The sequence below is a fragment of the Lissotriton vulgaris genome, chromosome 1_1 (assembly GCF_964263255.1).
Source record: "Lissotriton vulgaris chromosome 1_1, aLisVul1.2, whole genome shotgun sequence".
Taxonomy (NCBI): domain Eukaryota; kingdom Metazoa; phylum Chordata; class Amphibia; order Caudata; family Salamandridae; genus Lissotriton; species Lissotriton vulgaris.
In genome coordinates, this window is record NC_141685.1 from 2,008,626,064 (window position 1) to 2,008,640,296 (window position 14,233).

The 14,233-nt window shown below is 47.7% G+C and overlaps 1 protein-coding gene across 1 annotated transcript in view; it reads right to left on the reverse strand.

Moving 5' to 3' along the window:
* LOC147751531 (poly(U)-specific endoribonuclease-like) overlaps window positions 1–14,233 on the reverse strand; it is a 270,495-nt gene that overhangs the window by 77,242 nt on the left and 179,020 nt on the right. Inside the window, exons 4-5 of the mRNA XM_086933372.1 lie at window positions 2,786–2,907; window positions 2,587–2,699 (exon numbers count right to left, since the gene is read on the reverse strand). Coding sequence (XP_086789498.1) covers window positions 2,587–2,699; window positions 2,786–2,907 — 235 coding nt within the window. The remainder of the gene's footprint in view (window positions 1–2,586; window positions 2,700–2,785; window positions 2,908–14,233) is intronic.

Genomic DNA, 14,233 nt, shown 5'->3' on the forward strand with positions numbered 1-14,233 from the left:
CTTGCTGATTCGGCTGCAGCCTCTCTCTATCACACCTATTTTCTTTAGTAGTACTTCACATATGACACTTCGAACCAATGTTTAAAAAGAAAGTCCCCACTTCATCTTACTAGATACTAACATTACTGCGAGATAACAAGCTGGACTTCAGCCAACAATGGTCAGAAATATCATGTAAGTAGTCATATCTTAACGAGGAAGGCTTCCCATTTCTTCAAATGAAAAAATAGGCTTTTAATTCGAAGGTTCTTGCTCGCCTGCAAGCAGTGATGTCTGCAGAACTTTTATAACAGCGTCCTGCCCATTTAAGCCCGGTTTAGAAAACGTTGGTATGTTTTGGTAGGTTTGTCCCCAAAAAGCGAGCCTCGAGCTGTGAAAAACTGTAAAACACTGAGCCCTCTTCCAACTCTGAGAAAATAAAAGCGTAAATAACTACAGCGTTACCTAGAGCTAGAAGTAATGCACACAAAACCAAGGGAATCAGACTGGGCCTTGATCGAGAGGTAACTACTGAAAAACAGGCTATAAATTGTTAAGCAGGGCAATCGGGTAGAGATGGAAGAATAATAGGAAGAATAACGAGTCAGCCCTCCAGGCACTCGCTGTTAATCACGGTTGGTTGGAAACCAACTGTTCATGCCACTGGGAAAGCAAACTCTAATAATAATAATAACATTAATAACAATAATAACAATAATAATAATAATAATAATAATAATAATAATAATAATAATAATAATAACCTAAAGGGAAAGAAACAGCACAGGTTTTAAAAAGCGCCAAACGGCTGTTTACACTTTTAAAATCTGAATTAACAAACTACTTGTCTCCTCTTGAACTGGTGTGTAAAAAGCTACAGTGAAAAACACGTTAGTGAGCTGCCACGGTTTGCACTACCGGGCACTGGAGAAAGGCCACCATCCCTGAAGAATGAATGGATAGGTGAAACGTTCAAAGTACCCTTCTCTAAGCAGAGCATGTATAACGTCAGGGGGCAAATGACGGCTTTATCACACAAAAGGGGTTCCTTTGTTTAAAGCATACTAGTGAAGGCATGCAGAGGCCGCTGGATGACCTGGACAAGGCAAAACGCTCCTCTCGTTTAAAACGTTTACATATTTATCTTCCTAGCTATGCAACACCGCCACGTCATGTGGGAAGATCAGAAGGGGAAAGCTTGAAAGATCAGACGTGGTCGGTCTGCACACCAGGATCCCATCATCCCAATCTTATCATCACTACTAGTGTGGCCATCAGATTAAACCACGGAAAAAAGATAGCGGCAACCAAACCACGGCACGTCCTGTAGAACACAAGTAAACCTAGCACACTGTGCGCAAAGAAGCGCGTGTGCATCTCTTCATGTGCTGCCAATGAATCTTATACCTTGTACTCAATGAACCGTCCCTTTTTAACCAGTATCACTCAGCATGATGGGGCTTCAGTTTGTGACGTCAGAGCAACGCGATAATGCCCCCTGGAGACGAGGTGCGAGAGAGCGCGGTTGCTAGAGCCGTTTTAAACTGTAGTGAAAGGTGAGTAGGGGGCAGAGCACCGTTGGGGTTGGGGGCACTGAAGGGGGGAGCGGGCAGGAAGGGGCAACACTGAACAACAGGACCAAGAAAAAGCCTCCGGATAGTGAAGAGATAGTGAAACAAGAGTGGGAAGGGGTGTGCGTAGAAGACTTTGGAGATAGGATAGGTGGTCGGTGTGTGTTGGGCCAAAGAAGATGTATGTAGTACGGAACAAAAAGAAAATAAGTAGCAGGGGGATGCTGGTAGGGGTCTAGACCAAAGGCGTTGGAGGAAAGAAGGGTGAAGAAACGTGTTGGGGAGGAGATGCAAAGGGGTGGGGGAAAGCTGGACAGGGGTGGGGGAAGAAGTAGTGTTGAGGAGAGGCGTGTGGGTGAAGTGAATATTAAATTGGCCACGCGACAGTAATAGCAACGCCACGCGGCCGTGAAAGAGAAAGTCAACGCGATCACGATCGCTGTGAAAGCTAAAGTGATCACGATGACAGCTAAAGCACGCAAGGGATGCGTGTGCAGTAGCGCGAGTGCTTGTGCACATGAGCGCAAGCTGGTGGCCGCTTTGGGAGTACTTCCAAAAGCCGATACTAAATGTCTCTCCAAGCAGCGCATGCGCGCAGACTCAGCGAGACCTAAAAAGAAAGCAAGAAACCAGGAAAAACTAACATAATTTAGGTAGTAAGATGAAAGGCCTCAAGAATATGGAATATGGACTTTAACACTTACTGAGAGAAATAAAATGGTAATACCATCATTATAGAACAGAGTCAGTAGAATAAAACAAAGGCAGCAGCCCTGTAGTAGAAAGCATCGCGGGGTGGAGCTTTATGCAGCTGTGCAGTAAATTCCACATAGTGGAGGCCCTTATAAAAGCAGTGACAGACAACGAGCATATGAAAGTCTACAGCAGCTAAATGACCAAATTGTTAGTTTCTAGGGTAAATTAAAGTAGCCTCATTATAAGCCATCAAAACTCAGTAAAGCCGATGTGGTCACAAACACATACCATTAATGCAAAGTATATGTAGGAAAGCATATGTACATTCAGAAATACCTACCCTCTTCCACTTTCCCTTGAATACAGCTGAAACCAGATGCTGTAGAGCTGTGTCTTGAAATCCTTTATGTTCGGTTTTGCCAATTTCTTTTGAACTAGGTACTCATGAGCAATCTGGGGTAAAGAGAACAAAAGTTAAAAATTAAGAAAGTTTAGACAAAAATAACATAACAAATAGACTAATATACTTAAATACTTACTTTCATAACCTCAGTTTCCAAAATTGCGTCCAAAAAACGATTATTTTCAGCAACCTCTTCAGGAGTCACAACCTCTGCTACCCCAGTTGACATTTCATAGTTGTCCAACAGAGACACAAATGCTACAAAGTAATTCACACACATTTAGGTAGGAAAATGTAACTAGCTTCGATAGCTTATGCAAGTTATATTATACATACTGTGTCTGAAATATTAAAGGTCCCCCCCCACACACAGAATGGCACCCTCTACCGCAACAAAACCTACGACCCCTCCCCAAGACAAACGCTACGCCCCTTGCACCCTACCACCTGCCCGAGAATTCCGGGACAGTATAGCATTCTGCCACCCCACCAAAACCATCATTAAAATCTTATTGAACAATTCCTCATAGTTCATCCAAATTAGATTCAAGTCAGAGCACATTCAACGTAGCCTTAGTGACAAATAAGGGACATTAGTGCACAATGTAAATTACAAATAGCAGGATTAGCAACCGATAAAACATCCACATCCATCATAAGTAAATACAGATTGTGCTAAAAATACTAGACAGCTCTGGGAGAAAATCCTACAGAGTTAGATTTTCCAGCTGGAGTCTGCAACGCCGCCTTCCCACACCTTGACAGACATAAGACGGCAGCTTTTCTCCTTAATGCCACACAGTACCCGAGACATCGAGTTACAGATTAATGGCTGGCAGGCAACAAGAGTGGAGAGACCGGCAGGACAAGTTTGAAACAAGATTTAGGTGGATGACGGAAGCAAGAGTAACACAACTAGGGGGAGTGGGAGCAGGAGGGGGCAACAGACTGGTGGGGAGGAAGGGAAAATAAGGACACGTTGGAGGAAGCAACATGGAGCTCAAGGGAAGACGCACAAGAAAAAAAAATGGAGAAGGGCGAGTGGTGGAAAACAACTTGTAGGAGACAAAGGGGCAAACGCTAGCGCTTATTTTGTAAAAGGCAGAAAAATCGCTTTGCCACACCAGCTTACGCACTATTTACACAAAACGTAAAAACATTGTAATCCCGCAGATGCTTATAAGGAGAATTGGAGTGTATTTAGGTGTAAATAAAAGCACAATAAAATGACATATGGTACCATAATGCTAGAAAGCCATCAAGAATTAGGTGGACGACGGAAGCAACAGTAACACAGCTGGGAGAGTGGGAGAGGGAGGGGGCTACAGACATGGGTGTGGGAGTAGCTGGTGGGGAGGAAGGGAAAATCCATTCCATCGTCGTCGTCGTAGTCGGGGCCTTTGGTGTCAAAAGGCAAACGGCCTTCGACTTCTTGTTCGAAGAACTGGATGAAGTACAGGCACCGAACGAGAGACAATACCGACGTCCTGAAGGCCTTTTAGCCTTGCGAAAATTGCTTTATACCGATTCTGAACTTGAGTCAAGAAAGTACATCCGAACCCAATGGCGGAAAAAAACAATCTGAAGATGGAGAGGATGCCCATGCGCACTGTAGTCCAGTGGAGGAGCCACCTATCTCGTGATACTTCGAAGACTCTTCCAGGACAACAATGTGCGATCATCCGGACCCAACAGTAGGCGGCGATCTATGCACAGATATGAATGCAGCAGTCCACATGCCTCGAACATAAGGGCACGCTGGAGGAAGCAAGAGGAGCTTGATGGAAGACAAGTCGGATGGGGTGGGGGGAGAAGGGGAGTGAGCGAGTGGGAGGGAAGCGCTGGCTCTCGGCATTGCATGTGTGGGGGAGCAGATCCCTTTGAAGTGAAGCTCTCGGAGGCAGGCGGCTCGGGGAGCAAATGGCAAGCGCGTGCACGAGCACATGCACTCGACGTAATCCGCCTGTTGGTTTCAGAGCTTGGTTTGCCCTCAATACTCTAGTCCTATTATCCCTTGCGGGATTAATAGGACGAGACCTAAAAACGACTTACCTCCACGCAGATTCTGCAGCGCCCTCTCGTCCGTGGTGTTGTTCTTTGTCATCTCTGGAACCAGGAAGCACATATGCTCTCTCCCATGACCAATCTTGGTCTAGGCACCGTGGATCGGCGCTCAGACAGGGACTAGGAGGCTTTGCATGTTCCTCACCGGCTGTGTAATGCAGCCTGGTGGGGAACATACAAAGTGCGCACGACTGCTCGGGTGGCCCAAGTGGGCCGACCAAGCAGTCGTGCGCACTTAAGTGTAAACGACTTCTCCTACGGGACGTCCCGGAAGTGCTGGCCTTGCAAAACTTGGCTGGAAAAAAATAATAATAACAGAAATAACTTCTGTTATTATTATTATTATAATATATATTTTTTTAAACTGCTCCGCGAGCAGTGCGTCGATACTCTTAGCCACCGCTGGCACCTTAAACAGCGTGTTCAGGTTTGTCGCCACCTTTGCAAATTCCATCCGTCACTGAGTTTAAGGTTTTGTGTTCTTGTCACACAGTGGTTGATAATGTGTTATCTGGCTTTCACATCCCAAGTGTTTTCTCTGTTGGCACACTGTTGGTGTGATGTCAGTTATGGAAAATACAAGCTGCCATAAAATAATACTAAAGAAAGTGTCAATGTGAAGGGGACAATGCCTGCATTTGAAGTTGGTTCTTGAGCTTAAACACTCAATTGAGAGCCTAAAATGTTATCAGCGACAATCTAACTTCTAAAAGGAGCAAAAATAAACGTCTAACTGTATTAGATTTCGAGTTTACAAAGGTTAAACATAAGTGAAAATATTGAGAGGTAGAAAGTGGACTTCAGTTCCTTTTGGCTATGTTTGCGCTATACCGTTATGACATACATGCATTCAAAACACCTGGGAGGATGGGTGCTTGTATGCTGGCCCCTTCAATGGCATTAATGGACATAAGTGTTTGTGGGTGAATTAAAAAGAAAAATACAAAATAATAAACACAGGCAGTAGCAAAGCCAGTAGGTCTCGCTAAGATGTATGTGAGGATTTAAGAGTCCCACATATACATGTCAAAATAAATGTTGTAAAAAGATAGACGTTTTGTGTGCAAAAAAAAAATAACATTAGTTCTGAACTGACATTTTTTAACATGTCTGTTAACAACTAAGATGTTTCCTCCTCTCCTCAACCAGTAGGTTTCTTTTTCCAAATTTAAAACATAGAAAAATGCTTTTTTTGCCATATAAATGATGCTTGCTTTCAAAGGGACATCAGCTATAATGTTCTTTTACTGCTTACATAGGGGGCTTCTCACTTATGTATCATAGGATCAGCCTCCTTGTTTTGCACACAACAAGTTAAACTTGCTCCAAAGAGTAAGTAGGTAGAACAAATGTGAATAGCATTTCTATTACCACTTCAGATATCCTTGAGATTTCCGATTCTTCCATTTCCACAACGAAACTATCAGTATGTCATTAACTGCTCATAACCAGGAAACGTATTCTTATTAGTTGAGGGAGGCCCTAAGGGAACCCAAAGGATCCTGGATAGTAGTCATTGTTACTCTGCATGGTTTTACTTCTGGAGTCGTTAAAACATGGCCACTATTTAGGAAATACATCAACGTATTTTTTTTAAATGTATGTGTAAATTTTAATCATAATATCAATAGTCGGTACCAGAGCCCAGTAGTGCTTATCTCCCAAGTCATCCCTGTTCGCTGTCTGTACATATAAAGGCCCGAGGTTCGGCCTCTCCAGGGAGTCCTTGCCCTCGCCTCCGAGGTCACTGGCCCAGAGAGCCCATCGATTCCTGCTGCTGCAGCGCCATGCACGGGCCTCGGCTCCTCTCTGGTGGCGTCGGGGTGTTTGTAATTAAAGTGATAAAAAGTCAGTCAACCAAAACTTCAGAGGACGTGCCGATTTCCCAGACGCTTAACCTTGAAGGCCCTGGCACCACCCCAGGGCACACGCTGTGGCTGCTTATGTATGCAGGAAAATCACAATATTTTCTTGGGAATGTTGTGGTTTATAACTTCCACCTCTATTTTCACAGGCAGGGTGGACTGTAGGTTGCTCCAGGTACCGAAGTTACTATTGAGCCAGGTCCATGGGCAACGCCGCAGCAAATCTTTTTTTTATCCTGAACCTTGCTATGTCAGGGAGGCCGAGGGTATTGTGAAATCACCGAGGCACATGCTGCGAGGACCGGAGGGGGCCATGCTCAACTTTACAGCTGGGTCTGGCGCATTTTAGGAGCAATCGGCAGTCACTCACAACTCAGGGAGCAGTTACAGATAAAGGCTCACCTCGAGAATCTAACACATTGATTGAAAACACAGAAAGACACCCATTAGGGCAGAGCATAGACAGACAGCACACCACCTCAGTGCTACAATAAAGGAGAAAATGTACATTCGCTGTGTCTTTCCCCTACTGAAAAAAACCCAGCGAAAAAGACCAAAAATATTCACTTCCATTTTCCAACAAATCAAGCCATATATTTTAAACAATGTACACCTGGCAAATTACCCGCAAAATGTTAATCTCACACGCAGATGCACAGCAAGGCCTGCCTGTCAGTGTAATTTGATGAGAATTCTTCTCTTGCGGCTGTGAGACAAGAATTCTTACCTACACAGCACTATGAGTTAGAAAAAGCAAACTGTCCCTTCATTGTCTTTTTATTTGTAGCAGCACCACTAAACCCCAAGCAACAGGCTGAAATAGTGCCCACGCCAGTCACAGCGCCGAGTACAGCGAGTAGGTTTGTGCAGCAGTGCTGCACTTGCAGACTTCAGTAAAGCTCTGATACCAAGCTCAGTTGGCTCACTTCCAGGCACTACTCGCTGCTTTGAAGACCGGAGTTTCAAACTGTGGTTGACGTTCTAGTGTCTTTTGCCATGGTAGCTCAAGGGAAGTATTCAAGGTGGAAAACATGTTTTCTGGAGCACCAAAGACACTGCAGTTTCTGCACGAATCTCGTGGAAGCAGGGCATGACTCAACACATTCTATGTACGAACACTGCCTAATTTAAAGTATACAAACATGTTTCCCCTAGAGTGCACTGCTACTCCTTCTATATCTGACATTATCTGATATTTTTATATATTTGCAATGTATATCCTAAGAGTAGCGTCAGTTGTTGCCTTTTAAAACAGGTGGACACTTTCTGTCCAAATGCTACCTGTGTTCTTGTTTAAGGAAATATATATTTTCTGTTACATCCTGCATTTGTTTAAGTAGTTCCTACACTGTCGCATGATGTTTATGCTGCCATGGAGACCGGCAGCAGGGCCTGCTTGTTGCCGCAGCTCTAGCTCACCAGATTAGCATAAACAGTAATTCCCTGAGACTGAGTGACAATCTCATAGTTGCACTTGCTATGCTATCAAACATTACTTATTTAGGCTGGCACACAGTCCATGAATGATCAGATCAACGAGATCGTCTTCTGAGCATCTGGAGGGCCTGCCTACCCTCTGTTACTGAGAACTGCAGTCATGCAGTCTGTCTCCGCTGAGTACCCTTGAATTTCTGGTGCTTTGCAGAAGTTTCAAGATCTTCTTACAGAGTCTTGTTGCTCAAATGGATGTACATTTCTGATATTTATATGTTTCCTTCGTCATCATTCCTTGATTTTGCTCGCGAGAAAGTGTCACTCATAGTCGTTGAAATGTCACTCATAATTGCACTGAAATTATAGAAATGTCACACATAGCAATCTGAAACCTTGGCAGCTATGCCTGCATCTCGCAGACACTTTCACTCTAGTAAGTAGCATATTCCTTACCTGAGGTGAGCTCATTTTCTAAATCTTCGCATAATTTCAGGCTCGCTCGGGCCGGCCGGCTCAGCTGCACAGTTCCTGGTGCTCCTCTGTGGCCGCGAAGCAACCACTCCAACCGCAGCAGTCTGCCCAGGGGTTTCTTACGTGACTCTGCCACCGCCCGGACCGTGGTGATAGAGCTGGGTCAGGTGCGTTGATGCAGCGGGCGCGGGATTCATTACCGTGCCGGCTGTGACCTCATCAAGACCAGCCTGGAGCCCTTCCCGAGGTTAGTAAGCTGCTGCCCGGGCTGTGAACTGACCCCCTGCGGCCGGCCCGGCCTGCCTGGTGCCATCATGATGAGGGAGAGTGAGCAACTGAGTGAGGCAGCCTGCACGCTCACTCAGATTCCCCCGCCCGCCGACTAACTTCCTGTCAGTTCCTGGCGGCCGGACGTGACGCGGGAGTACCCATACTTCGATACATTGTAGCACCGGCTCTCGGAGAGCTGCGCAAGGATGTTAACTGTTTGCTGGGACACAGGTGGCCGGCACCTCGAGCAGCAGAGAGAGCCACACCGTGACGGGCACAGTCAGTGACAGGCGCCGTTGGCAAAATGCGTGACATTTCATTTCAGTGCGGGGATGCGGATCAAATGCTACCTGTGTTCTTGTTTAAGGAAATATATATTTTCTGTTACATCCTGCATTTGTTTAAGTAGTTCCTACACTGTCGCATGATGTTTATGCTGCCATGGAGACCGGCAGCAGGGCCTGCTTGTTGCCGCAGCTCTAGCTCACCAGATTAGCAAAAACAGTAATTCCCTGAGACTGAGTGACAATCTCATAGTTGCACTTGCTATGCTATCAAACATTTCTTATTTAGGCTGGCACACAGTCCATGAATGATCAGATCAACGAGATCGTCTTCTGAGCATCTGGAGGGCCTGCCTACCCTCTGTTACTGAGAACTGCAGTCATGCAGTCTGTCTCCGCTGAGTACCCTTCCATTTCTGGTGCTTTGCAGAAGTTTCAAGATCTTCTTACAGAGTCTTGTTGCTCAAATGGATGTACATTTCTGATATTTATATGTTTCCTTCGTCATCATTCCTTGATTTTGCTCGCGAGAAAGTGTCACTCATAGTCGTTGAAATGTCACTCATAATTGCACTGAAATTATAGAAATGTCACACATAGCAATCTGAAACCTTGGCAGCTATGCCTGCATCTCGCAGACACTTTCACTCTAGTAAGTAGCATATTCCTTACCTGAGGTGAGCTCATTTTCTAAATCTTCGCATAATTTCAGGCTCGCTCGGGCCGGCCGGCTCAGCTGCACAGTTCCTGGTGCTCCTCTGTGGCCGCGAAGCAACCACTCCAACCGCAGCAATCTGCCCAGGGGTTTCTTACGTGACTCTGCCACCGCCCGGACCGTGGTGATAGAGCTGGGTCAGGTGCGTTGATGCAGCGGGCGCGGGATTCATTACCGTGCCGGCTGTGACCTCATCAAGACCAGCCTGGAGCCCTTCCCGAGGTTAGTAAGCTGCTGCCCGGGCTGTGAACTGACCCCCTGCGGCCGGCCCGGCCTGCCTGGTGCCATCATGATGAGGGAGAGTGAGCAACTGAGTGAGGCAGCCTGCACGCTCACTCAGATTCCCCCGCCCGCCGACTAACTTCCTGTCAGTTCCTGGCGGCCGGACGTGACGCGGGAGTACCCATACTCCGATACATTGTAGCACCGGCTCTCGGAGAGCTGCGCAAGGATGTTAACTGTTTGCTGGGACACAGGTGGCCGGCACCTCGAGCAGCAGAGAGAGCCACACCGTGACGGGCACAGTCGGTGACAGGCGCCGTTGGCAAAATGCGTGACATTTCATTTCAGTGCGGTGATGCGGATCACCGCACTGAAATGCGTGGGCGTCACACGTGTTGCGTGACGCTTGGCAGGACTGCAGTGGATCACCGGAGTACTAGCGTCTCATAATGCAGTCGAAGTGCCTGCTGCTGGCCCGGTTGCCACGCCCAACTGCACATGCACTGATCAAGGGGGCGAGCGCTATCGCACACTGCACCTTGGAAGGTCCACGGCGATCGGAGCGGCTAAGGCCATGATGGAGACAATGAGGTAACACTGCTGAGGCGGAGCGGTGTAGCTGCTGATAAGGGTCGTGTGTTGAGAAGGAGTGGCTGGCCGGCCGGGCGCGTGATCTGGCAAATTCTGGAGAGCAACTGGTCCGCTCCGGCGCTAGCAAGGTGAGCGGCACGAGCCAGGTGCGATTGGGGCCCACACAGTCCGGGGAGTAAGACCCCGCGGAGGCCAAGTGACCACAGGACAGACTCTCCCGCTCAAGACAAGGACTCCTGCGCAGCCAAAGCTGTAGAGGGGGGAGCGCCCTGCCGTGTGCACTTGGGCCTTGCCTTAGGACGGCTTTGATTTGGGCCCTCTGCATCACACAGACACATGGACCCTGGGCCTAGGTAGAAGCGACTGAACAGAGTTGTGGTCACTGGGAGTCACAAGCAGGTGAGAGCCCAGGCACATCAGTGGCACAGAAGGAGATGGTAGCTGCCCGAAGCTACCCTGGGGGCCCGGGTGCGCCCTATAGAGCTTACAGCCCCAGGGGCAGCATGGGATTGCTGACACCCCTCGCACTGCTCTAGCAGACGGGCCCAGCTCGAAGAATGCAGGCAGAGGTGCACTAATCCTCGAGGGGGAGTTACTGAAGGAGGCACCAGCTACCAGGACCTTCCCATGGGTGTCCGCGGGTATGGGTGTGGAGGCGCGCTCAGGAGTACAATATTGGTGTCTGCGTGCCTTGAAGGGGGCAGCCTCACCTCACCAGATAGACCGAGTCCACCGGGGGAGAGCGCCTGCGGGAGCACTGGCACCCTCTGTGAGAATACTGGGCTATAACACGCAGTGGCTGTGGGACAAGCAGATATCTAGATCAGCTGGGTTTAACAATACGCCAGGGTGCCAGCGAATCGCCCCTCGAGCGGCCACGGCTACCTGCTTAGGACTGGTACTATGACCTCCACTCGAGGGAAGAAAGACCAAACACAAAGATTTGTTCGCTCGTCCTCAGGGTGGCAGAACAATGGCTCAACGGTGAACCGGTGACACGCGCATTTCTGGAGTCGCTGTTTTAGGAGCTCCGCGAAGATCTTCAGATGGTCAAGCGTGACATAACGTCCAAAATTAATAACATCAGGAGGGATGTGGGGCGCAATCGGGGAACGGGTGGCCTCACTGGAGGATAAAGGAGACAACAGAGACATTTAATTGGCGACCCTACAGCAAGAGGTAATCCGCCTCTATGACCAACACAGACCTACAGGCACACCTCGAGGACCTTGCAAACCGTTCTCGTAGACACAACATCCGGATCAGGGAGGTGGAAACAAACGCAGAAGGAAGCGACATCTTAGCTATACGGGGGTCTTGTTTAACAACATCCTCGGTAACCCACCCAATACTGAACTTAAGATGGACAGAGCACACAGGGTGGGACAATACTCTTGACAGATCAGCCCAACGGTTTGGTCAGACGGGTGCCCTTTCAGCAGAGGGGTTAGGCAGAATGAGGGAGCTCGGCCTGGTAGACCTGTGGTGATCCCAATACCCCCAACTCCGGGAATATTCCTTTTTTTCAAATGCTCATAAAACATACGCCAGGCTTGACTATTTGCTAAGCTCCAGGGCTATTCATGAACTCACCTTGGAGGTTGACATTTTGGTGTAATCACTATTAGACCACACACCGGTCGTGGCCACACCGTCATTTCCCCCTTCACATCGCCCTGCGTCTTCGGGACACATTATTACAACTTCCAGACACAGTTGCGCAAATCCAGCACGCCATAGATGACTACCTCCTACACAATGATACTCCAGACACACGCACATCAACACTCTAGGAGGCCCTCAAAACGGTGATTAGAGGTTAGTTCATTGGAATCTTGGCTGCAAATAGGGTCTGCCACAGAAAGAAAAGAGAGTATTTAGCTCAGAGGATACAGGAGTTAGAGCAAATGCACCAGAGGACGGGGGAACCTAGAGTTAGGTGCCAATTAAGCGCAGTTCGAACACAATAACTGGCCATTGACCAAGATAGAGTACACAGACTTGCGACTGCCCCACTCCTACGTAAGCAGGGACAGATGCGGGCTCCTATTGGCACATAAGTAACGTGAGAGCAGACAACTGCAGGGGGTTCAAGAGGTGCGAGATTCAGCAGGGAAACTGGTATCGGACGACGTAGCAATAGTTGAGACCTTTCGGGAATTTTATGCCCAGCTATACTCAGGTCTGACGCTGGCTAGCACGGACGGGGACATTTATTTAGCGGGGGCACAACTCAGCAAACTATCTGCAGCCCAAGCAGAATATCTAGAGAAAGACATCTGAATAGAGGAGGTTATAACACCAATTTCAAGACTCAAATTGGCCAAATCTCCCGGACCGGACAGCTACATGATGGCCTTCTATAAAACGTTTTGCTAGGTTTTAGCCCCTCTATTAACCCGACTTTTTAATACATTTTCAGCACCTGGGGTAATCCCGGCTTCAATGCTTGAGAGCGCCATTGTAGTCATCCCTAAGCCAGGGAAAGACAAATCCAGCTCATACCGTCCTATCTCCCTCCTGAATAAAGAACTGAAACTCTACACAGGGATATTGGCACATAGACCTAGCACATATATCCCCAGCCGTTTTGACCCTGACCAGGCGGGCTTCATTCCCCAGCGACAAACTAGTGACAACACTAAGCGGGTCTTGCATAACATTGAGAAGGCCTCAAGGACCCCAGCAAAGTATATGCTCCTGACCATAGACGCCGAGAAGGCTTCGATAGGTTCCATTGGCCATACCTTGAACAGGTACTGCCCTTCTTTGGCCTAGGAGAGAAAATGAGGTCACTACTCCTAATCTGCAACCATTTTCCCATAGCGATAGTTAGAATTAATGGGCATACATCAACCCAGTTTCCTATCGGAAGAGGTACAAGACAGGGGTGTCCTCTTTCGCCCCTTCACTTTGCATTATATATGGAACCCATGGTGCAAAGAGTGAGATCACAGCCATATATTGTCGGGTCCCGTTTGGTGGGGACATACATACTAATATCCTGTATGTAGATTATATATTGGTGACACTGGCCAACCCAGTCATCGCACTAGGAGCCTTTCTCGCAGAACTGGAATCCTTTGTGAAGTCCTCGGGATTTAAAGTGAACGTTGAGAAATCTGTTGCCGTCAACATCTACCTGCCACCCCAAGTTTTGAAAGGTCTGCAGAGCCAACACCCCATACATTGGGCGAGTAGCGCAGTCCCATATTTGGGAATCCAATTGGCATCCACATTGCAGGCTACAGTTACAGTTAATTACTGCATACACGGATCCGCTTAGATCCGCAAAGGTGGAAATACTATCCTATTTCATGGCTAGGGAGAATAGCCGCAATCAAAATGACGGTCCTTCCCAAAATCTTGTATCTGTTTCAAACACGCCACCTGCAAACCTCTATGGTCTGATTCAGCGGATACATACGGAGATTACGCACTTTAGTTGGCAAAGCCGCAAACCGCTTATGAAGAAAATCATTGGGTCCCTGCCGCCAGGCGAGGGAGGGTTGGGGATTCCCGACTTCCAGCTTTATTATTACGCAGCATAATTGAGACACCTGGTGGAGTGGAGCCTTACAGAATCTGAGAAATATTGGTTATTTCAGGATCAGGTGGTGTAAGGCACATCTCTTCAGAAGATCCCCTTTCTTAAAAAATCACATAGG